Below are 26,750 nucleotides of genomic sequence, written 5' to 3' on the forward strand. Positions count from 1 at the left end.
GAAAATGCAACATACTAAATAATACTAAACAATGGCAATTTAATGCAACCACCGCAAAACACGCTCCGTCCAACGTTGGCTATTATTGTCACTTCCTTTAGTTTTCAAAAGATTTGCCTATAATGATTTCTACAGTATTAGCTTCAGGAATAAGGTGGAGATAGACACTTTTAGTGTTTGTAAACAAAAAGAGACACGTGTACCTGGTTGATGATACTTGGTTTGAATCTGACTGAACAATCTACCAATAATTTTATTTAGAAATCTGATTAACAATAGCTAAATACTAACATTTCTGAAATACTCAAACCAGCCCATCTGGGACCAACAACAATGACACGGTTAAAGTCACAGAGATCACACTTTTCCTTCGTTCTGATGTTTGATTTGAACATTAACTGAATCTCTTGACCTGTATCTGCATGATTTTATACACTGCGCTGCTGCCACATGACTGGCTGATTGGATTGAACTGCATGAATATGCAGGTGTACAGGTGTTCCTAATAAAATGGACGGTGAGTGTAGTCTCCAGCTTTGAATCAGACGGAGCGGAAGACGTCACAGTGACGTGTCTCCCTCCCCCAGGGGTCTACACAGCGCTGGCGAGAAGCAGCTGTCTCTCCTCCTGTCACTCAGCACAGTTCACTGCGGTTTTAGGAGGCGACGCTGTAGCTGTCTGAGCTGATGGGGGTCTTTTGGGAAGATACTGACATTGTCACAAAGCTACCGGTGCTAGCAGTGTAAGCTAGCGAGGCGGCTAGTTGCAGCTTAGCTTCACACAGTTGCTGTGATACGAAAGTGTCCTGGTGCGTCTCCAAGGAGGGACCCATTAAGCATGATGAAGAAAAAGAAATTCAAGTTTAAAGTGGATTTTGAGCTGGACGAGCTGTCTTCGGTGCCGTTCGTTAACGGGGTCCTGTTTTGTAAAATCCGTCTCCTGGACGGCGGGTTTTCGGAGGAATCCTCACGGTAAAGACTCCCCCATGTTTGTGTTTACATTCAGCTCTTCACACTGTACTGTACTGCACTAAAGGCTCAGTTAACACTCTTTTTTTAACGTCATCCATGTCGCTGACTATTCCTACAGATTCCCTTAGCAAAGTAATGCAAACATGTGCCTGTTACTCCTGTGAAGAAGGTTTCTTTTGGACCCGTTAGTAATACTATTTTCTGGCTTCCGCGAAATAAAAGGTACCTAGTGGTTCAGCAGCTGATCTGTGACCGATACTGAGAGGGACTGGTGTTTATTCGGCGAAATTCAGAGGTACTAACAATCTGACAGTCCCTAATAAGTACAACTCGGTGGACTTTAAGTGGTCATTTGCGCTTTTTAATGACGTCATTTCCCACCTCGGGACGTTCGACATGGGAAGTGGAAAAAGAACATGGACGCTTCCACGGAAGCTTGTTTCCTTTGCTCTGTTAGAGCACGTAAAGCACATAAAAAGCTCGTTTAACCGCAGTTTTAAAGTTACATGCCTGAGGAGCTACTGGTTCTGTTCTACTGTAGTAAACTAAAACATTCAGGTAACACTTTACACTGAAACTGCAGAAACCTAATCGGCTAACGTTAGTGCAACGTCTAATATAGATGATTACCTTATCAAAACAGTCATAAGTATGATCGGTGTTATAGATTTAACCAAGTATTTTGTAGAATAACTGCTCTAATGCTGCTATAAACGCATTTAAAGCGCACCTATTATGGATTTGAAACGTGCCTAATTTTGTTTTAAAGGTCTCATACAATGGATTTATATGCATCTGAGGACAAAAACACTTTAACGTGCTTAAACTGCAGCATTACCTTTTCCCCCAGTGTCACAAACAACTCGTTAAATGATCAGTTCTAAAAGATTCATTCTAAACTCCTCCTTTCAGACAGCATACTCTGCTCTTATTGGTCGGATTTCATAGTCTGTTGTGATTGGTCTACCGCTGTCAGCGTGTGTAGGGGAAAAGGAATCGACCACTACCGTAACAAGTTCCAGCTCAATCTGAAAAAAAAATAAGACTAGACGCAGGGCTTTTTGTTACAAACCTGCATAGGTTAGTACAGCAAGTAGGTCTGGAATTACTAACGACTCGTTTCAGCTGTTCAGAATCGGTTCCTTCTTTTGGGAGTCAATAACTCAGTTTGCACTTTGATTTTTAAAACTTTGCAGACTTTTTACATTCACATACAGCTCTTTAACACACTACATGAAAGGTAATATCTGAAAAACCATAATGGGTGCACTTTAAAAGTAGAGAAGGCCCACTGTTCACAGTGTGAGCGGCCATGTTGATGTGACATCACATCGTAACCCGGGAAGGAACTGGTAGTTGAGAAGACTATCCCAACTTGAAATGTCAAGTCGAGGGTGTTTTCTGTGGTCACTACCAGTTTTAGGTGGAGAATTACGAATAGCAGATTCACCGTGAACAGTGTCATACAGTATACATGTACAATAAGGCTCTATCCAGCATCCTAATTGTTCTTCGCTTTGTCCCTCTGTGGCTCTTAAAAGTTCTGTGTAGATAGATCGATACAGTAGATAGATCACTTTTATTCATCCCCGGGGGGGTTCACCCTCTGTAAGGTGTTCTGTAGGTAGGGACTCGTGATGTGACCACAGTGATGAAATAAACCATTTAATCCAAAGATTTACTACCGGTAATCAGTAAAAACAGCAGTGTGTGTTTTCACCAGGCTAAATCTGCTGTGACCCACATAACATTTTTGAAGCCAGAACCTCTGGCATTGTTTGCAATGGTAGCTCAGTGGTTAAGACATTGGACCACTGATTGGAAGGTCATGAGTTGAAATCAAACCAAGCTGCCACTGATGGACCCTTGAGCAAGGGCCTTAACCCTCAACTGCTCAGTTGTATAAAAAGGAGATAAATGTACGTCGCTCTGGATAAGGGCATCTGCCAAATGCCATAAAATGTAAATGCATGTTTCAATTACATATGTAGTTTATTTATTTGATTAGTTTTAGGGCTGCCACAAATGTTCAAATCATTTGATAGTTACCAAAAATGATTTGGATGATACTTTCTGAATGCTCTGTCACCTGTTTACTGTTTGGGCTGGCTGTGTCACATACAGTATGTACATAAGATTGTTTACACTGTTAGCCACTAACAAATATACATTATTATGTTTAGATGGTTCAGTTACACTTCCAATAAAATTGTATTTGTATCCATTTATCAATGGACATTGTCACAAAGCAGCTTTACAGAAAAATATAAATTTCGGATATAAATTGTAGATTTATAAATTTATCCCTAATGAGCAGCCAGAGGCGACGGTGGAAAGGAAAAATGCCCTGAGACATCTGAGTGACACTGGATTGTGTGATTGTAATTTATTCTCTTCTATAACTGTATGCTATATGGTCAAACTTACCATTGTGTTAACAGGAAATTCATTAGAGTTTTAACATGAAGTCTGTGTTGTTGAACTTATCCATTGTTCACTGATGCAGACTTGAGTGCAAAACTTTGTGGTAATTGTAGTCCTAACGCTATCATAGGAATTCAAAAATAACTATAACAAAATAACATTAAGAACATTTTAACTATATAAATTTCTTTGCCCTTTCAAATACAGTGGCAATGGATGGTGTTGGCAAGCTAGTTTGGGTACTTTTAAGCTTTGTTGTTTTGCTGTACTCTGCAAATTGAATTGGATGTCGTGCTTTCAGGGAATGTATCAGATTATTATTTTTCGAAAGCCGACAATGCCATTTCTGGCTGAAAATTTTCAGCGAATCCCTACTATTTACAGTATCTCACAAAAGTGAGTACACCCCTTACAATTTTGTAAATATTTCATCATATCTTTTAATGTGACAACACCGAAGAAATGACACTTTGCTACAATGTAATGTAGTGAGTGTAAAGCTTATATAACAGTGTATATTTGCTGTCCTCTCAAAAAAAAACTCAACACTCAGCCATTAATGTCTAAACCGCTGGCAACAAAAGTGAGTACACACCTAAGTGAAAATGTCCATATTGGGCCCAAAGTGTCAATATTTTGTGTGGCCACCATTATTTTCCAGCACTGCCTTAACCCTCTTGGGCATGGAGTTCACCAGAGCTTCACAGGTAGCCACTGGAGTCCTCTTCCACTCCTCCATGACTACATCACGGAGCTGGTGAATGTAAGAGACCTTGTTCATCTTTACTTTCCGTTTGTGGATGCCCCACAGATGCTCAATAAGGTTTAGGCCTGGAGACATGCTTGGCCAGTCCATCACCTTCACCATCAGCTTCTTTAGCATGGCAGTGGTCATTAACATGCTGGAATACTGCCCTGTGGCCCAGTCTCCGAAGGGAGGGGATCATGCTCTGCTTCAGTATGTCACAGTTCATGTTGGCATTCATGGTTCCCTCAATGAACCGTAGCTCCCCAGTGGAGGCAGCACTCATGCAGCCCCAGACCATGACACTCCCACCACCATGCTTGACTGTAGGCAAGACACACTTGTCTTTGTACTCCTCACCTGGTTTCTGCCACACACCCTTGACACCATCTGAACCAAATAAGTTTATTTTGGTCTCATCAGACTATAGGACATGGTTCCAGTAATCCATGTCCTTAGTCTGCTTGTCTTCAGCAAAATGCTTTCTTGTGCATCATCTTTAGAAGAGTCTTCCTTCTGGGACGACAGCCATGCAGACCAATTTGATGCAGTGTGCGGCGAATGGTCTGAGCACTGACATGCTGACCCCCCACCCCTTCAACCTCTGCAGCAATGCTGGCAGCACTCATATGTCTATTTCCCAAAGACAAACTCTGGATATGACGCTGAGCACATGCACTCAACTTCTTTGGTCGACCATGGCGAGGCCTGTTCTGAGTGGAACCTGTCCTGTTAAACCGTGCTGCAGCTCAGTGTCAGGGTCTTGGTAATTTTCTTATAGCCTAGGCCATCTTTATGTAGAGCAACAATTCTTCTTTTCAGATCCTCAGAGAGTTCTTTGCCTTGAGGTGCCATGTCGAACTTCCGGTGACCAGTATGAGGGAGTGTGAGAGCGATGACACCAAATTTAACACACCTGCTCCCCATTCACACCAGAGACCTTGTAACAGTAACAAGTCAAATGACACTGGGGAGGGAAAAAACTAATTGGGCCCAATTTGGACATTTTCACTTAGGGGTGTACTCACTTTTGTTGCCAGCGGTTTAGACATTAATGGCTGTGTGTTGAGTTATTTTGAGTGAACAGCAAATTTACACTGTTACACAAGCTGTACACTCACTACTTTACATTGTAGCAAAGTGTCATATCTTCAGTGTTGTCACATGAAAAGATATAATCAAATATTTATAAAAATGTGAGGGATGTACTCACTTTTGTGAGATACTGTACATCTGACAAACTGATGACGATCAGTCAAATAAGACCTGAGCCAGGAGAGGACCGTTCCCTGAAAGCCAACAACATTTTCTAATCTTTCAAGGAGAATAGTATGACCAATGGTGTCAAAAGCTGCACTAAGGTCAAGCAACACAAGCAAGAAGACGCAACCCTGATCAGAGGCCAGTAGTAGGTCATTTACTACTTTAACCAGCACTGTCTCTGTGCCATGATGAGGTCTAAATCCTTACTGATACATTTCATGAATGTTGTTCCTATGTAAGTACAAGCATAGCTGCTGTGTACAACCTTTTCTAATATCTTAGAGAAAAATGCGATAAAGATATGAGATATAGTTGGATAACTGACAGGGGTCAAGGTCAGGTTTTTTAATCAGGGGTTTGATAACTGCTAGTTTAAGTGATTTAGGTACATAGCCAGTGCTAAGGGAATAATTGATTATATTTAGAAGGGGTTTGATTACTTCTGGAATAATCTGTTTGAAGACACATGTATGGATCTAGTATATGAGTTGATTTTGATGTAGAATGAAATTTGTTCGGTCTCTCGAAGCCGAGTAAAACATTCTAATCGTTGATCAGATATGGTTATATTATCATCTACAGGGTTAGTTATAAAACTGTCTGGTTTTAAATTAATAGTCTGAATTTTTTGTCTAATATTTAAAATTATGATCATGTGCATGATTCAATTGTGGTTTTATTCCTAGTTAATTTTGCTACAGTATTAAATAAGAATCTAGGATTATTTTTGTTATCTTCAGTTGGGGTTAGGAGAGGTGGACTGATCTAGCAGCATTAAGAGATTTTCTATAGTTCAGTAGGCTCTCCTTCCATGCTGTTTGAAATGCTACCAATTTGGTTTGATTCCATTTACATTCTAATTGTCGAGTGGTCTGTTTTAAGGTGCGTATGTGATCATTATACCAGGGTGCTAGCTTTTTCTCTCTAATTATTTTTCTTTTGAGTGGAGCTACATTATTTAGAGTGTAGCAGAAGTAGATGATGTTTATGTTGTTTGCAAAACAATTCTAAACAACACATGTAAGCTGCACATGAATGTTTACTGGCTCATATGCTTAATTGGATGTTAATAAAATGGGTCTGTAAATGTGGTGCGGTTCTCAGGCTATGACAACTCTCAAGACCACATATTTCCTGTTTGTCTGCATCAGTCTTTCAGTATGGTTAAGGTACTGAAATTGATTCCACTGGCTGAGAAACCTCATGCAGAGTTAGTTGTCCTCATGGTAACAGTGGCAAGAAGAAAAACCTTAACCTTTGGAGAACAACAGAGAAGAAGGCTCCTTTTATGTTCTTTTCCGAACATCACACACAAATCTCTCACTCACACTTATCCCCAATTCTTTTCAATCTGTTCACAATCTTGTGTACTCGGCATACAATAATAAGCAATATCAAACTTATGTTGCTTTGTTGTGTTGTTTTTATACAGTTTATGCAAACAGTGCTTGGATATAACAAGGTGTGCCACATTAATATGTTAAGCAGAGCACATGGTCTCACAAATTATAAGTACCCTTGTCACAATTAGGGCTGGGCGGTACTGCTAAAAAAAATTGCTACACAGCTATTGATAAGTTCTAATCTTTTTTTAAACAATGACCAGTAGAAAAAAAGGTTTGAATTTAACGACTGTATTTTTAATTTACCCACTTTATTAAATGTTAAATTTCGCACTTATATAGCGCTTTTATCCAAAGCGCTTTACACTGTGTCTCATTCACACACCAATGGGAGCAGAGCTGCCACGCAAGACGCTAACTTCCCATCGGGAGCAACTTGGGGTTCAGTGTATTGCCCAAGGACATTTCGGTACGTGGAGTCACGTGGGCTGGGAATCGAGCTGCCAACCCTACGATTAGTGGACAGTCCGCTCTACCAACTGAGCCACAGCCGCCCCACTTTATTAAGGCAAACAACAAATAATTTTAGCTTTAACAGTCAAAAACAAAATAGGATTTAAACAAATATCTTCTGTTATAATATATATGAAGATTAAATAAACAAGTTTTAAAGAAATTCTTGAACTTAAATAAAATGTTACAAAATGTGTGCCATGTAAAAAGCAAGCTTGGAGGGAGATCAACATCGCATTATAGTGCAGAATGGGACTCTTGCTGCTCTGGTTTGTGCTCAGCCTGTTAGCATAGTTAGCCTAGCCTCATATAAAACTTCCACTTTAACACTTACTTCCGGATAACACTATGCTGAGGTCCGCATCTGACAAGTGGAGCTCCTGCTCTGAGGACACTCGCTGTCCTCCCCCAAAAAAGCCAACTTTATGCCAGTCCGCTAGGTTCATCTTCTCTTGTGGCTTGTCTGCACAATCCCACCACTACTCACACAACCACCAGAGTTTGGTGTCGGTCCAGAGTAACGTTATAGTAGGATTGGTAAGCCATTGTTCTTCCTGCGAGACCCGAATTTTAAGACCTGATTTTTGCAGCCTGAATTTGTGAGGTTGAAAAATAATGTGTTGAAATATTACCTGATGAATAATGAAGATGGTATTTTAACAACTGAATATTTTGGAACCGTATTTTAGGAAGGTGAATATGTGTGCATTGCTGGAATTTTGTTTTCAATCAAAATATACAAACCCAATGAATTACAGAGGAAACTAATTCAAGCACTGATATTATTATGGTTTATTTTTTGATTTCTGTCAAATTGCTGGGTGACAAAATTCAAGTATTGTTATTGCTATATATTTTTATTCAATTTATGTAATTCAACACGCCATTTTGCTTTGAGGACATTTGGCACTATTATACTTCCATAGTAATATATAATATAAACATTTTTATATATTAACATTAACTGGATATGAAATATACTACTCTACAAATATATTTTTCTGTGCAATATTTTAAATATAAATATAAAAATTTTATGTCAAATCATCTTCGTTTAAATCTTTCAACAGTGTACTGGTGCTTTAATTCAGCATGAGCAGGGCGGCCAAAAAAAAATTACACTCAACGCCGAAACTCCCGCTTCACTGCTGCAGCGTACGGTGTAAAATGATCAGTGCAGAGATTACAAACTGCAGTTTTGTCGTCATTCCTCACAAGAGACATCATCTTTACACACAGCATGAAATCAATGGTTTTTTCCCCTCACTCTTTTGATTGACAGGATATAATCGGCCCTGATCATCGATGATTTGAAACACTGCCTGTATCGGCCGATACATCGGTACATCTCTAGTTAATAGACAGGAAGTGTTTTACCAGCTTACTAGCTAGCCTTTGCATTCTCGGGATGTTAATAGAGCGTGATCCATCCAGCTATCATCATATTGATAATCATTCATATATTAAGACACTTCATAATTAATTGTGAGCCCCCAGATAATAAATCATTGGCTTAGTAACAGAGGATTGTTGCTTTACTGTTTTGACTTGAAGCCACTGACTCCAATTTTGCTTCAAAGGGGCTGAAATGCTCATTCTAGATTTAGTTATGTCATATTGCTATCTTGTAAATAAGATTGGTCGATTGTGTTTCATTATTATTCTTTCTGTTCCATGTACATGGTGTTGTACACCTCACTCACAGAATATACTGCACATGGGGTCATTTTGCCTTCTTCACAAGCTTCAGTGATGGCACTTTTTAGGTCCTTGCTATCTATTGACATCCCAATAATACAAAGGCTAGCTAGTAAACTGGTAGAATACTTCCTATCTGTTAACAATTGGTAAAGATACCTTTCTTTACAGTGCTGTGAAAAAGTATTTGATTTCTTCTGTTTTTGTTTATATCTCATACTACATTGTTTTACATCTTCAAATGAAATACAGAATAAAACAAAGGCAAACTGAGTAAACACACAATACAGTTTTTTTGAATATATTTGTTTATTTATTTAAAACATTTTTATTTAGGCAAAAAAGTTAACCAACACCTAACAGTGTTAGGTGTGAAAAACGAATGGCCCCCTTAAATCTGGTTGTGTCACCCTTAGAAGCAATAATTGCAACCAAATGTTTCTGATAACTGGAGATCAGTCTTTCACTTACTTCTAAGACTTACTACTATGCTTTGGGTCATTGTCTTGCTGCATAATCCAATGGAGTCAGTGACCTTTATTGATGTAAGAGAGGCCTGTACGTCCTTTGTTGTTGTCCTCGGCTCTTTTGTGACTTCCTGTCTGAGTAGTTGCTGTGATCTTGGAGGAATTTTAGAAGGTCGGCCACTTTTGGGAAGGTTCACTACTGTGCCATGTTTTTCCATTTGGAGATAATGGGTCTCGCTGTGGTTCTTTGGAGTCCCAGAGCCTTTGAAATAGCTTTGTAACCCTTCCCAGACTGATGTTCAATCACCACCTCATTATTTCTCATTATTTCTGGAATTTCTTTCAACTTTGGCATAGTGTGTTACTGGGTAAGACCTTTTAACCATCTCCATGCTGTTGAAAAAGTTATATTTTAGTGTTGATTTGATTGAAAAGGGTTTGCAGTAATCAGGCCTGGTTGCGTCCAGCTGAATCCCATTATGACTGCAGTTTCATAGATTTGGGGAATTAGTAACAACGGGGGGCAAATACATTTTCACACAGTTGGTATTGGATAACTTTTTTACTTCGATAAATAACAGTATCATTTAAAAACTGTATTTTGTGTTTACTCAGGTTGTCTTTGTTTTGTCTTAGATTTTGTTTTAATTTCTGAAACAAATTAATATTTGATATGCACAAAAACAGAAGAAATCAGGATGGGGCAAGTACTTTTTCACAGCACTGTACGTATATTACACTCCATAATGTAGTATGTTGGAAGAGTATCAACAATTATCAACAAATAAAAGAAAATAATAAATGATACATGAAGAGGGTCTGTGAATGAAGGTAACTGCGCTAATGGTACGTCACAGTGGCAGGCAGCCAATCAGAACTGATTTCCAGAAAATTTAGTTAGCCAATGGTATTTGAGGTTACCATCAAACCAGTTGGGCCTGTCCACTGCTGGCAAAAAGAAAAGCTATTTGTGCAAGCAGAAGCAATAGTTGAGAAAAGAAGCAGCTCCTGAGTGTGGGAAATGATTTTGCTTGTGAATACAGATACAATGCAAACTCAAGCACGCAAGTTTTCCCCTTTCCACGTATGTACATCTTTTTTCCTCTTGCGGTTGTAATTTACCGCACACGCAAGCGTCAATAACACGTTGAGATTTTTGGCATGGATTTGCCACCATCAAGCAACTTGGTGGTTCCAGTGTGTGTGAGAATGCATGTGTACAGGGTCAGAGATGGAGTGAAAGATGTTTTGCTGATGCATCTGTGCAAAACAGAGATCTTATGAGAAGTGTCAAAATATTTTCGGTTCATTATAAAACTATGGCGGGACAAATTAGACTGTAGGGGGTCTCCACGCTCTAGGTAATTAATGAGAAACACTGATGATATCATTGCTAAATTGAGGACATGTGCAACACATTTTAATCACTCTGTACAAGCAAAACAATGTCTGAGGCCCATACAAAAAGATCTTGGCATTCAACAGCATGGCATCATTGTTGCAGAGTTTGGAGAGATTTGCCAAAATTGAAGACCACAAATGTTTGGTGTTAACAACACTGCTGGATCCTGGATACATGTTTACATTAGCAGGCAAACTGGATAAAGTCAAACAGTGGATGTTGTAGGAACATGCCACAGCCTCAGCACAATCAGAAGCTACTACCACACATGAAGAAGGCCAAGGACCAACAAGTCCTCTTAAACAAGCAAGACGAGAAGCATAAATTTAATTTGGGGTATATCGGCCTCATATTGGCTAATCAGCCACATTGCTTTCTAGATATCCGCCATTAAAAACCTATATTGGTCAACCACTAATTCAAACCATAATATGGCTTGAAACTGAAAGTCTGAGTTACTGTGTCTTTTGCTCTTCAGACTGCAGGAAATCAGGAAATCTGCTCAAGTCTGATATGCCAAAAAATCTGATTTTATCTGTCCATTTGAGCAAAGCCTAAAATCCCAATTGCTGCCACATGGATTCAATCTGGATTGGGCTGGGAAATCTGGCAAAAATAAATCAGGATTTTTTTCAAGACTGGATAGTAATTCATGATTTTATCACAATGGTTTTCATGTTACTGAATAGAGCAACCAAACTAATTTTACTATTGATGAAAATACCATACAGCTCTACAAGGAAACATAACCTCAAAGAAAAAGAATAACAGAGGCCAATTAGGCTAAAGTACCTTTTCAAACTATTTTTAATAAAGTTCACATCCCAGTGATGTGAACTATTGCATCTAAAATGAAAACAGTTAATCATGGATACTCCATTTTAAAATATGGAATAAAAACTAAAGAACTGCTACTGATGTTTTCTTCTTATTCATTATTTTTAAAAAGCTTTTGAGTTTTTATTGCACTCTCTTTGCATTTTATCTACAGCTGAGGAACTGTGGTGTTAGAAACAACATTTGCAACTCTGTAAGTTGTAATATGGACCAACAATTTTTAGAAGTTGCTTAAAACTAGAGCTGCAACAACTAATTGATAAAATCGATAATAATCGATTGTGAAAATTGTGTCAACGAATCTCATTATGGATTAGTTGGTCTGCACAAGGCACGGGGGAGATTTACTCATTACGTTACTTCTTTTCCGAAAACATGCTTCAGAGAATAAATACTAAAGTTGTGTCCCAAATGACATACTATACACTTACACTATGTACTCTACTGTCTAGTGTGTGGATTTTAGAAAGGTAATATCATCTCAAATACAATACTAGCTTATTTTTTTTTATTTATTTATTTTTATTAACCGGAAGTATGAGCCACTTCCTAGTCAACAGTGCGTGACGTCATACGCACGTAATGTGATGCCGCTAGCTTTAGCCTAATACCCAGAGTCACGCTTGCATGCTCAAAGTGCTGTAGCTTAGGCACTTGCATGCTCAAAGGCTGTAGCCTGTGTGTAAATAAAAAACCCACTTGACCTGGCTTTTATACTTGTACCGTGTGTGTGTTTGTGTGTGTGTATAAAATATATATGGCCAAAAAAAAAAAAGTCACACACTGTAAAATTTCATTGCACCACCTTTAGCTTTGATTACAGCACGCATTCATCAGGGCATTGTTTCAACAACCTTGTGCAACGTGACAACAAATTTATTTCCATTCAGAGTCGCGTTAATTTTTGGCCCAAGATCTTATGTTGAGGACTGGAGAGTCAAACCACTCCATAATGTCTTCTCTAGTACATCCCAAAGACTTTCACAGGGGGTTAAGATCAGAATCTGTGGTGGCCAATTTATAAGTGAAAATGATTCCTCATGCTCCCTGAATCAGTCTTTCACAATTTGAGCCCGATGAATCTTGGCATTGTCATCCTGGAATATGTGACTTCACCAAGTGGTTTAAAGATTTCTGATCAAGATTATTCAAGATTTTGAACATTAATTTTTGCGACCACATTTCTTCCTCAAAGTTGACAGTTCACTACTCTCCTTCTAGGTTTTTAATAATGTGTTGGACAGTTCTTACTTAATTCCAATTCAATTAAATTTTATTTGTATAGCGCTTTTTACAATAGACATTGTCTCAAAGCAGCTTTACAGAAATATCAGCACGGTATACAGATATTAAAGGTGCAAATTTATCCCAACTGAGCAAGCCACTGAGTGGCGACAGTGGCAAGGAAAAATTCCCTAAGATGTTTTAAGAGGAAGAAACCTTGAGAGGAACCAGACAAATTCCAGTGATTTCAGCAATCTCCTTAGTTGTTTTCTTTTCTTGATGCAGGCTAATAATCTGCCCTATCTGAAACACAGTAACATCTGTTCAACGACCATGGGATACATCTCCTGACATGGTTGTTTATGAAATGAGAAGCTACACACTACATCAGTTAGGGTTAAAAGAACTGTTGCCAGCTGCAATAATGATCCAATCATAGGCTCTTAAGTATTTGCTTATTTAAATCCAAACAGAAACCTTTTTTTTTTTTTTTGGTCAGGCAGCGTATAGCACAGTACATAAGACTGCATAAAGTGCAGCGTGACAACAGTGTGAGGCGAGTGCAAGAAATACAGGCAATACACAGGACAACAGAACAGTGTTGTGTGGAAAAACTGGCAATAACAATTAATTGTTAACTATTGACTATGTATGGCCCTATGAAGTCTGATTGTTTTTATTATTTGCATTGAATGTGTTGTTCGAAGACCTGAAAAAAATTAATTTGATGAAGGCCACTCTATTTGTATTCACAGCGCTTCACTTTTTCCTCATTTTGTTATGTTACAGCCTTATTCCAAAATGGATGAAATTCATTATTTTCCTCAAAATTCTACAAACAATACCCCATAATGACAACATGAAACAAGTTTGTTTGAAATCTTTGGAAATTTATTAAAAATAAAAAACAAAAAAAAGCACATGTACATAAGTATTCACAGTTTTTGCTCAATACTTTGTTATACCTTTGGCACCAATACCTTTGGCACCAATTACAGCCTCAAGTCTTTTTGAATATGATGCTACAAGCTTGGCACACCTATTTTTGGGCAGTTTCTCCCATTCTTTTTGCAGGACCTCTCAAGCTACATCAGGTTGGATGGGGAGCATCGGTGCACAGCCATTTTCAGATCTCTCCAGAGATGTTCAATCGGGTTCAAGTCTGGGCTCTGGCTGGGCCACTCAAGGACATTCACAGAGTTGTCCTGTAGCCACTCCTTTGTTATCTTTGCTGTGTGCTTTGGGTCGTTGTCTTGTTGGAAGATGAACCTTCGCCCCAGTCGGAGGTCCAGAGCGCTCTTGAGCAGGTTTTCATCAAGGATGTCTCTGTACATTGCTGCATTCATCTTTTCCTCGATCCTGACTAGTCTCCTAGTTCCTCCCACTGAAAAACATCCCCACAGCATGATGCTGCCACCACCATGCTTCACTGTAGGGATGGTATTGGCCAGGTGATGAGTGGTGCCTGGTTTCCTCCAGACATGACGCTTGCCATTCAGGCCAAAGAGTTCAATCTTTGTTTCATCATGGTCTGAGAGTCCTTCAGGTGCCTTTTGGCAGACTCCAGACATGCTGTCATGTGCCTTTTACTGAGGAGTGGCTTCCGTCTGGCCACTCAACCATACAGGCCTGATTGGTGGAGTGCTGCAGAGATGGTTGTTCTTCTGGAAGGTTCTACTCTCTCCACAGAGACATGCTGGAGCTCTGTCAGAGTGACCATCGGGTTTTTGGTCACCTCCCTGACTAAGGCCCTTCTCCCCGATCGCTCAGTTTGTCCGGGTGGCCAGCTCTTGGAAGAGGCCTGGTGGTTCCAAACGTCTTCCATTTATGGATGATGGAGGCCACTGTGCTCATTGGAACCTTCGATGCTGCAGAAATGTTTCAGTACCCTTCCCCAGATCTGTGCCTCGATACAATCTTGTCACGGAGGTCTACAGACAATTTCTTGGACTTCATGGCTTGTTTTGTGCTCTGATATGCATTGTTAACTGTGGGACCTTATATAGACAGGTGTATGCCTTTCCAGATCATGTCTAATCAACTGAATTTACCACAGGTGTACTCCAGTCAAGTTGTAGAAACATCTCAAGGATGATTAGTGGAAACAGGATGTACCCGAGTTCAATTTTGAGTGTCATGGCAAAGGCTGTGAATACTTATGTACATGTGCTTTTTTTTTTTTTTTTTTTTTAATAAATTTGCAAAGATTTCAAACAAACTTCTTTCATGTTGTCATTATGGGGTATGGTTTGTACAATTTTGAGGAAAATAATGAATTTAATCCATTTTGGAATAAGGCTGTAACATAACAAAATGTGGAAAAAGTGAAGCGCTGTGAGTACTTTCCGGATGCACTGTATATTTTGGCTCCTGAAAATTTGATTTGGCGCCTAAATATTTTGGGTTTAGGAGCCGGCTCATAGATTTTTTTTTTTGCCTGGAGCCCTATTCTCTCACTGTAGGGTCTTATGGTCTAAAATTCTGCAGTTCCCATATCAAAAAGTTAGACAAGTTGGCAGTATGCTCTCCGTTGTCTCCCTATAGAAGCTGAGCAGTAACCTGTAGTGTCGACTGTGTGCTATTTTGCTCTCATCTTGGATTATGGTTTATTGGATCATAAAGCCACCTACGTTAACATTTTCATGCAGATATTAACATGCTATTTAGTTTCACTACATTTTATCACGCCAGCATCACTTGATCAGCTACTCAGTGCATACTACAAGTAAGTGAGCTTCTCTCTGACTGATTAAGGAGCATGATAGCTCCAGCTCTGAACATCTTCAGAGGTAAATAAATTGAGATTGCCTTTGGTATGGCCTTTGAATCCAGATTTGAATAAAGTGTCTTAGTTCATGACAAGTTTGGGATCACTGAATTCTTTCTAATCAAACTGTCTTTGATTGGATGACAGCCAATCAAAGACAGTTTGATTAGAAAGAATTCAGTGATCCCAAACTTGTCATGAACTAAGACACTTTATTCAAATCTGGATTTGAATTTATTGAGAAGTCACATTTAACTCTCCCCAGGACCAAATTAAAACACTGCAGGCTGCTGAACTGCGTACCACAATTCATATCTTCTCACTAAGTGTGTATTCGTTCTGTCACTGGATATGTTTCGGTCTGTGCGTATCTGTGTATGTTATGAGAGCCATAATCCAGGTGTGTTGTTTTCCTCTGAAGCCACTTAAATCTGACAACAATGTGCATGTTTTATAGAGAAATGGTCCAGGCAAACTGTGTGCGCTGGAGAACGAGGTTCTCTTTTCCTTGTAAAATGAGTGCCAGTGCTGGAACAGGAGTTCTTGATCCTTGCATATGTCGTGTTTCTGTCAGAAAGGTACACTCTTGCACAAACAAAACTCACAGCCAAAAGTTGTTAAATATTAAAATGCTGGTAATGAATTAATTGACTTCTTTCCTTACAGGAACTGAAAGGTGGGAAGACTTATGCAAAGGTAAATTATTTTTGACTTTAATTAATCATTCATTATGGAGGTGGGTGTGGCAGTGGTGCTGGTGGGTGTGAGGTAGATTGAGGTGACATAGAATCATCATACAATCATTTCTGCATTGAGGGGTTCAAGAGTGAGTGGTACATACAGCATATATAGTTACTTAAATGTGTGCTATATTCAAAGATATAACAAAATTGTTAGATTTAACAAACACAGCAGGGACAAAAAGGCTGATGTCGGAGAAGCTCCACCTTCATCCATACAGTCATATTCATTAGGATATGCATTTCAAAAAGTTATCCTAAACCTGCTCTTGCGTTGTTGTGTGATCTCAGCTGGGCTTTGCTGATCTGAACCTGGCTGAGTTTGCAGGATCTGGGAGCACCACACGCCGCTGTTTACTGGAGGGCTATGACACCAAGAACACCAGGCAGGACAATTCCATTCTCAAGGTACAGGCCACAAAAGCATGCAGATCAGTATCTGATCATGTATCAGTAGCACTGCATGCTATTTATTAATATTTTCTTTTCAACAAGTTCAATAATTACGTGCATGCAGTCATATCACTCATGCTGCAGTACATTACATTTTCAAATACAGTAGCGGAAAAGACAAACAATAAAGAGGAATTTACATCATCACAGGTTTCCAAATAAAACATTTACTCTATTTTGTGCAACAGTATCTCTACTTCATTGCTGGAAAGGTTCATCTTCTTAAACGAGCAGCACCACAAGGGGAAGGTGTTTACCATATATGGCAATTTGAAGATGTTTCTTTATGAACAGTGGGTTGGGAAAGTTTTTGCACATTTTATTATGTTAGAGATTTAATAAACTAGACTAAAGGTACTTTTTTTCCATCAATCCACATACAGTAATTTTGTATGCCTTAATGACAAAGTGGTGAAAACACGCTTTTAGATATTTTTGCAACTGTATTAATAATTAAAAATGAAAACCTCTCATTTAGATAAGTATTAAGAGCCTGGCTAAGGAATCCCAAATTGAGCTCTAATACATCCTGTTTGTGGTAGGGACTTTAAAGACTCTTGAGAGCTTAAGGAAAAATATTCTCTGGTTGAGACAAAATATTCTCTGTCTGGCAAAACCAGGTACTGCACACAAGACTCTTTATGATAACATGTCTGTGGTGAAGTATGGTGGTGGCATAATTATGTTGTGGGGATATTTCTCAGCAGCAGGGACAGGCGAACTAGTTAGAATTGAGGTTGAATGGTTCCAAATACAGTTCCCTCTGAAAGAATTGGAAAGGCAAGGTCAATTCTTTTCTTTTTGCTATACACTGAAGACATTTGGGCTTGAGATGAAAAGATGAATAATGAATAATCAATCTGAAAGTCTACTCTTGGATTGAGCCCTAGGTTTGACCTGTAAAGACTGCATTTGTTGTTAAAAAGGATAAACTAAAAGTAAGACCAGAGAGCTGTCTATTGTAGAATTTATCTTTATTGATGATTAACTCATGATGGCAGCAGCAGAATGAATTCAGATGATTACAGAAAAATTCTTCCTGCCAATTTACAAAAGAAATGCATCCAATATAATTGTGAGGAACTGCGAACTCAACAAAGGACTTTATCAGGGGGAAAAAGTGGAAGGTTGACTGGCTAAGTCAATCACCAGACCCTAACCCAATTGAGTAGCATTTCACCTCCTGAGGAGGAGACTGAAAGGAGGTGCAGTTACAGATGCACTGATTTTATGCAATTATTGCAAGCAAGGGATATGCAACCAAATATTAAGTGTTATTTACTTTAATTCACTGTTAGACTTTCTGTTCCAATTATTTTGCTCACCTAAAAATTGGGTGGTCTTCCACCAAAGGTGCCATGTTCTAAGTTGTTTAACACATCTAGATGTAAATATCAGGAAATGAAAGCTAAAATTCTTATCTATCGTTTCATTTATTCTTTGATCTTAAACCCAAATGTCTTCAGTATGTAACAAAAAAAAAGAATTGGATAAAGAGGTCTGTGAAGAATACTTAATCCAGAATTCACACAACCTCAAAGTGGTGCAACCTCACTATTTACCTAAATCATTTACAAAATACCTGCCTAATACAATACAATATTTAACTTTAAATTGTTTTTAATTGAGCAAAAGTTTGTAAAATGCACAGTACTAAAGTACATACAGTGCTTACAGGTAATAATTGACTACATAATAGTTACTCCATTTCCAGAAGTTTATCTGTCCTATGTACCTGCCATATTATATTTTTAAACATTGATGCCATGAGTAATTTTAAGAACTCTGTAAGCTTGGAGTTTTTCTCTAAATTGTTTTTGTGTGCCCCTTTATCATTTCAGGTGATCATCTGTACTCATCTTATGTCTGGAGACCCCTGTTTCAAAACGTGAGTGTTTTGCAAACCTAGTCCTGGTTCTTTTGAGTTTTAGTTCAAGTTGGTCTTTAGTGGTCTGGTGCAGTTTTGTCAAGGTATGGATAAGAAACAAAGATGTGAAGAAATTGAGGTGAAATTTTTGGAACGGTCTTATTTATACTATATATACAAGTAATCACCAACTGCACATTGTGTTTTCATTTACAGTATTGGAACCTTGTTCACCAATTACTAATGCCAGAAGACACTTGTTGGGGGTCTATTTAATACAGATTCAGTTTCTAGGTAATTAGTTTCTAGGTAATTCAAAATTTTGATCTAATGGAGCAATGATGATGGGTTTCACTCACTTGTTAGTTTTGCCTGAATCCAGTCCGGTGTCGACATTCCTGTTGCCCCATATACAGGCTCTATATAGAACAGACTATAAATAGAGAGTGAGGGAATGATTTCATACAGCACAGTTCTTAATCTCCATGTTCAAATGATATCTCAAAGCTTCCCAAATGAACTGAACTGATTGCATTGCAGGAGCAGACAGATAAATAGGTTTAGGTCTAAAAGTTAGAAGTCTGTTTTATGTAGCTATTTTCTTATATCCTTCAAATTCCTGTGGCGTATATGTTGTCCCAGAATATACATTTGGATTTTAGAATCTCTGATAGGTTGCACTGTATTACTATTATATTAAATTTGTCACGCCTGGTAACATTTCAAAATATTAGCACACATAACCTGTTTTCAGTTTTCTAATATTCATTGGTTAAATAATTAAATGAAACAAAAGGAGCTATCGAGTGAAACTCACTAACACAATTTGTAAATCAAGCGACCCCATATTGTGACCCCTACTTTGAAAACTCCTGATTTAACTCTATTACTTTTCATAACCAAGATTTTAAAAGCATAGCATAGGTATATGTTATGTATTTAGCACACATAGGTATTTGGAGTTTGGAAGCCTGCAGTAATTGGGATCTTTTCCAGTCTGATTAAAGGCTATGCCAAATCTGATTTTATTTAAAATGGATATGATGACCAAATTAAAATGTGGCTTGTGTTTGTAGGCATGTTATAAAATTTTGGTGGGAAACAAACAGTGCGGGACATTCTTGTGGGGACATTTGACTGGTTCTCACCAGGAAAACTGCTTTAAAACTGTTTTTAAAAAATAAAACAAAAAGCCAAAATGTTTTCTTTTGGTTACTGAGGTTAAGGATGATTTTAGAATTAGCTTTAGTCATGGCATTAATTAATAGTAATAATTCAAAAAGTAATTAAATAGCATATGATTGATTGATGGATTGATTAATTAAATAGCATAAATAATTATGTCAGTGGAATGTCCACATTGTAGTTAATAAGGTAAAAACTGGGCGTTACGTAACGAGACTATAGCGGAAGCAAGTGCACATCAAAGTCTTTATTCCAAACATAAAGTCCATAAACATAAGCAGAGATATGTGGTCCGAAGCATGATGCGAGATTCAAGGCATGAAACCAAAACAGGACACAAGAGCAAGACCGCTTAGCATGAAGGTGGCTAACACATACATAACGTAGTTAAATGTAGTCAAGCCTGTTTATCATTTAACAAGAAGTGAGGCATGAAACATGAACCTAGAACAGGGCATGGAAACACTACCGCTTAGCATCTAGGTAGCTAACACCCATGTGGAGTCAATCATTTAACTAGAGCTGAGGCATGAAACATGAAACTAAAACAGGACATGGAAAATCTACCGTGTGACATAATTACACATTTACCATTTAATACTGCGCAAAGTGCGCAGCAACACGAGGACTTTAAATAACAAATGTAATTTACCTTAAATGCTGACAGCTGGTAACAACTAATACACACCCTCGAAAAACAACCAATGACTAAACAAGGAGGAGACAAAACAGACACAAATTCACGTGTCCATTGTAAACAAAGTCTCCATAGTTCCTGCGTAACGTGCTCTGGTTTGTGCACGCACCCTCCGGTTTTCCGTGCACGTCGCTGCCGCAGCACCATCTACCGGCGAGATCGTGACACTGGGACAAGAGCCTTTTTTCATGTCCTTTTTCAGCTAAATTCTGTCACTCTGTCTATTATAATACCATAAAAGAGCTATTCTGAATATAATATAATTCTGAGTAATATCAATTCATAGTCAACCTCTCAGGGGTACAAAACAAATTGTTTTGGAACATTTTTTAAAACACAAATTATTTATTTATTTATTTATTAGGGTCTGGGGCATAGTGGGCTGTGTCTATATGCGTGTGTATAGCATATGTGCATGTTTATATGGGATTTGTAGACTCTTACATTTCCTCTATCTCCATACAAGACCTCCATCTACTGCCACAGTGATCGGGATCCAGGGAAATGAAGAGAGTCTGCTGGAAGAGCGAAGAGGTGGAGAAACCCAGAAACCCTTTCTGGGGCTCTCAGGTATGTCAACTCCTATGATTGTGGTTAAAGATAAATATGTGAGACTTCTGACTGGCACAACAGGAGAGCTTTGCCCAATTGTTCAAATCTCAACAATGCCACAGCCATCCATGGCAGGAAGTCAAATAAAGGTAAATTGGCCCTGCTGTCCTGGTGGGAGAATAACATTGTTGTCATTATTCTCTCTTCCCTGTCAATCAGAATGACGCTGACCACTCTTAGGCATCTGTGAGCTCATGTATACGGCAGATGGTGGTTAAAACTCTCCTTCAAGTACTGCTCTATGATGTACTTATTGATTTAGTGACTCCTGTAACCGGCGAGAGAGTGCGAGTGAGTGTGTGTGTGTGTGTGTGTGTGTGTGTGTGTGTGTGTGTGTGTGTGTGTGTGTGTGTGTGTGTGTGTGTGAGATACCGCTTGGCAGAGCTTGCAAGACAACAACACATGCCAAGAAGCAGGAACTTGAAACTGATGAATACTTTTGTAGCATTTGTGAAAGTGGGAAATAAATGGCAGTATGTCTGTAATCATGCAGAACGTCATTATGGATACTTTAGATATTAAAGATACTAAAGTATTAAGCAGTGTGAACTTCTTGTACATTGTACATGGTTTATTCTAAATATATCCCAATCTTTATACACTACCAGTCAGACATTTCGGCACTCGTTCTCATACAAGTGGCTTTTTTTGGACTATTTTCTGTTATTTTAGAGTAATGATGAGCACATTAATACTATGAAATACCACGTATAGAATTACACAGCAGAGACACAGGAAAGCATTTTGCATAGGGGATGCTGGAATTTTAATCATACGCTATGAATTACAGTCAGCACTTTTTTTGTTTTAACAGATAATGTGTGTTGATTACAGGGAGTGTGTATATATATTTATATATGTGTGTGTGTGTATGTTTTTGTGTGTGTGTATATATATAATAACATTATATATACACAAACATGTAATCACAGAGACATTTATTTAATATTCATGGAAGGAGTGTTGGCGCTTTAAAGAGTCAGTAAGTTTCCAGACAGGTTAATTCTGAGTGTGCGGCAGTTATATCTGTTATGCTGCAGATGTGACCATCGATTGTCTTGAAGGTGACCAGTGCCTGTGATTTCTCCAAATCTGTGTGATTTTTTTTCTAAATAAATACAATTTCTCGCACAGTAATTTCAAACACTAATAGGCCCCGTGATGCGTCTACTGATATGTCAAAAGATTATTTGTTTATTTCTAAAGTTTTTAAAAAAAAATTATTATCCAGGCGGCTGTGGCTCAGGTGGTAGAGCGGGATGTCCACTAATCGTAGGGTTGGCGGTTCGATTCCTGACCAACATGACTCCACATGCCGAAGTGTCCTTGGGCAAGACACTGAACCCCAAGTTGCTCCCAATGGCAAGTTAGCGCCTTGCATGGCAGCTCTGCTACCATTGGTGTGTGAGTGTGTGTGTGAATGAGACACAGTGTAAAGCGCTATAAAAACGTTATACAAGTGCAGACCATTTACCATTTATTGCTGTAGTATGCACCACTCATTGCATTATGACACTGCACCAGAGTGAGCCTGTTATGCTGCACAGGTAACCATCCAAAGGCTTGAAGGTGACTGCTGCCTGCAATTTCTCCTTCTACAAAACAGTCAACAAATTCCCGATGTCCCTCAATTTAACACCATCTGATTATGTACCATTTTTTCAAAGTATTAGGACTTTATTCTCAAAATGTTTTTTTTCCCCAACAAATTATTTACATTTGTCTTGGTTACAAATTTCAAACATAAGCCTTTATAAAATGTCTTTAAGGCAGTGAAAAATATATATGCTCAATTTAGTATTCTGACTGAGTGTGATTAACGAGAAATATATTGGGGAATGTGTTGTGTGTTTGCTCCAATGATTAAGCTCTTTTCCCACAAGGGTCTACACCCATTATAGTTCAGCCTAATGTAGACTGTCCTGTTCAACACTTGTCAAGTGGAACATCAAAAAAGTTTTTATGTTTTGTTTAATAAAAGACCTTTTCTCTACAGAAACCACAGGAAAGTGTGGCTCTCTGTCAGAGGATCTGGGGGTGTGTGGTCATTCCCGAACCTCCAGCTATGCTAGTCAGCAATCTAAAGTATCAGGTAGGTGCTCTGTCTTAATTCTGTTCTTTCTCCTGACACATTTCTGGAATTGAGTCAGTGATTTTGAACCTCTATTTAAATTTGTGTTGCTTTTTACACATCTGTGTGTGTAAACACGAGACTAGTCTCTCCTGCTAAATGTGGTTTGTGTGTCGTGTCTGTCCTCCTCTCATCACAGTTGCTCTGGTGCTTACTGACAAGAGACAGCACACTCTGTGTATTTGAATGTTTCACATTCGATTAGGTCCATTTCACTTTAGCATCAGCCAGTTGTGAATGAGCAGAAATAAACCTCTTTCCTGAACTCTGCCTAAAAGTGCAGAATAGTGTTGATTTATATTAAATTTAAGTTAAACACGGATGTAAATACCACCTAATGTTGGTTTTAGGCCCTTGGCTGCTGAAGTCTGTAAAGCCTTTAGCTACAAATGCACAGGCTCGGCCTGCTGTGCTCAGTTACGATTGACATCAGAAAAACACTTAAGGTGGAGGAAAAAGGGCCTAAAACCAACATTAGGTGGTATTTACATCAGTGTCATGCAACAGGTAATGAGAGAGAAGGAATGGAATGACCCTTTTGTTAGTTAAATTTTTTTTAAAAATCCCATTCCTCCACACACATTTCTAAATGCAAGCAAATGTGGTGCCCCTCTTTCTCTTCTTCTTCTTAACGCTTTTTTTAACGCCATTTACAGTCAATTCCAGTTTAAATACTTATCAGAATTCATGATACCATGAAGAGCTTCAGGAAAACCAGCCTTCAGTGATCCACCATACAGTGCATCCGGAAAGTATTCACAGCGCTTCACTTTTTCCACATTTTGTTATGTTAAAGCCTTATTTCAAAATGGATTAAATTAATTATTTTCCTCAAAATTTATTCAACAGACAATACCCAATAATGACAATGTGATAGAAGTTTGTTTGAAATCTTTGCAAATTTTTTAAAAATAAAAAACAAAAAAGCACATGTACAAAGTATTCACAGCCCTTTGCTCAATACTTTGTTGAAGCACCTTTGGCACCAATTACAGCCTCAAGTCTTTTTGAGTATGATGTTGCCACCACCATGCTTCACTGTAGGGAGGGTATTGGCCAGGTGATGAGTGGTGCCTGGTTTCCTCCAGACATGACACTTGCCATTCAGGCCAGAGAGTTCAACCTTGTTTTGGTCTTGGTCTGAGAGTCCTTCAGGTGCCTTTTGGCAAACTCCAAGTGGGCTGTCATGTGCCTTTTACTGAGTAGTTGCTTCCGTCTGGCCACTCTACCATACAGGCCTGATTGGTGGAGTGCTGCAGAGATGGTTGTTCTTCTGGAAGGTTCTCCTCTGTCCAGAGAGACACACTGGAGCTCTGTCAGAGTGACTATCAGGTTTTTGGTCACCTCCCTGACTAAGCCCTTCTCTCCCTTCGCTCAGTTTGACCGGGTGGCCAGCTCTAAGAAGAGTCCTGGTGGTTTCAAACTTCTTCCATTTACGGATGATGGAGGCCACTGTGCTCATTGGGACCTTCAGTGCTGCAGAAATGTTTCTGCACCCTTCCCCAGATCTGTGCCTCGATACAATCCTGTCTCGGAAGTCTACAGACAATTTCTTGGACTTCATGGCTTGTTTTGTGCTCTGACATGCATTGTTAACTGTGGGACCTTATATAGACAGGTGTATGCCTTTCCAAATCATGTCCAATCAACTGAATTTACCGCAGGTGGACTCCAATCAAGTTGTAGAAACATCTCAAGGATGATCAGTGGAAACAGGATGCACCTGAGCTCAATTTTGAACATCATGGCAAAGGCTGTGAATACTTATGTACATGTGCTTTTTTTTTGTTTTTTATTTTTAATAGATTTGCAAAGATTTCAAACTAACTTCTTTCATGTTGTAATTATGGGGTATTGTTTGTAGAATTTTGACGAAAATAATGAATTTATTCCTTTTTGGAATAAGGCTATAACATAAGCCTTACATATACTACAGTTGGTTTAGGATTTCTCCTGCATGCAGTCCACTTCTTTGCTCTAACATTGCAGTCAGTAGTGTGATGACCGAGAAAGCTTGGTGAAGGACTTCCATTTTAAAGACACTGCCAAAATTCAGTCTACCAGACTTATTAAACAGCAGACCAATCCTTACAAAGTGAGACCTATAGACGTTAAATTTACATGCTTTTAAATAAAATTTGGTTTGCACCTGTATAACAAAGTCAAAATATTCCCTTATTGCATTTAGCAGTAAGCTTTATCTAGGATGTATTTCTATTTTCCATTTTTCAATGCGCACCAGCAGGGGAGGATGGGGATTTGAACTGGGATGATCTTGGGGGAAAAATGACATTGGAAGGACCCTGGAAAATGGCACCATTGAAATATACGGATTCTAGAATTAAAATGTTTGATGATAAAATGATCATCAGACTAATATGTCTGCTTGTTGGACTCAAAACATACAGAAATACTTGGTCATGACAGTCTGCAGGTTTTCAAGGAAATTACCTAGAAGTAGCAGTAGCCAACTTGATAAATAAGGTAAATTTGGTAAGTACACGATATCATTGTTTTAATAAGTGTATGCAGTGGTCGAAAAAAAAAAGTATTCAGACTTACATTTATTTATTTTACATTTATTAATTTAGCAGACACTTTAGCATTTAGCAGACTTAGGATACTTTTTTGCAGAACTTTTTTTCTTTTTTTTTGACCACTGAATACATTACACTTATTGATCTGGCTACTTGTCTACGTGCCTTAATTGAACCTGCCGCTTCTAGCAGGATGTCATCCACTAGGCCTTTCCTTCTCATGTTTTGGTCTTTGCAAACCTGCAGATGCTCATGGACAAGTATTTCTGTACACCGATTTGAGACAGATCAGAACAGACATCCATCCATCCATTTTCTTATCCTTCACGGTTGCGGGGAACCTGGAGCCTATCACAGGGAGCATCGGGCACAAGGTGGGGTACACCTTGGACATTCACACACTACGGACACTTTGGACATGTCAATCAGCCTACCATGCATATATTTGGACTGGGAGAGGAAACCAGTGAACCTGGAGGAAACCCCCGCAGCATGTGGAGAACATGCAAACTCCACACACACAGGGCAGGGCGAACGTGCTAAGCACCAAGCCACCATGCGCCCATCAGCAGACATATTGGTGTTATTATATTTATGTCATCTGTATAGCCATGCAATCTTTCTGACATCTTTTAGCTATTTTTTCTTCATCTTTGCTGTTCAAATTCAAGTATTAAAAAGGGTGCATTTTTTTAAAATTGTTTTTCTTATTTCTCAAGTGTTAAAATGGGCAAAATGAGATAAAACTAAAAATTCAGAATTTGGATGTTTGTTTTATATGAAACAATCTGGGTTTGTTTTGCAGAAATAAAACTTAAAAAAGAAAACATTTTTCATTTTCTTTTCATTTCATAAATAGAAATGGATTGAACAG

General features: G+C 38.6%; 1 protein-coding gene across 4 annotated transcripts in view; it reads left to right on the forward strand.

The window, feature by feature from the left end:
- Positions 1-446: 446 nt before the first annotated feature.
- The window catches only part of fam102bb (family with sequence similarity 102 member Bb), a 42,363-nt gene continuing 16,059 nt past the window's right edge, over positions 447-26,750 (forward strand). For 2 of the 4 annotated variants that reach the window (XM_017455689.3, XM_017455690.3), the window contains exons 1-7: positions 447-971; positions 16,112-16,232; positions 16,321-16,350; positions 16,686-16,802; positions 18,689-18,735; positions 21,063-21,166; positions 23,205-23,300. In XM_017455689.3, coding sequence (XP_017311178.1) covers positions 838-971; positions 16,112-16,232; positions 16,321-16,350; positions 16,686-16,802; positions 18,689-18,735; positions 21,063-21,166; positions 23,205-23,300 — 649 coding nt within the window. In that variant the 5' untranslated portion in view covers positions 447-837. Of the gene's footprint in view, positions 972-1,325; positions 1,530-16,111; positions 16,233-16,320; positions 16,351-16,685; positions 16,803-18,688; positions 18,736-21,062; positions 21,167-23,204; positions 23,301-26,750 lie in introns of those variants that run through there. The other 2 variants (XM_053675602.1, XM_017455691.3) reach the window with 2 other exon arrangements.

The sequence above is a fragment of the Ictalurus punctatus genome, chromosome 25 (assembly GCF_001660625.3).
Source record: "Ictalurus punctatus breed USDA103 chromosome 25, Coco_2.0, whole genome shotgun sequence".
NCBI classification, from domain to species: Eukaryota; Metazoa; Chordata; class Actinopteri; order Siluriformes; family Ictaluridae; genus Ictalurus; species Ictalurus punctatus.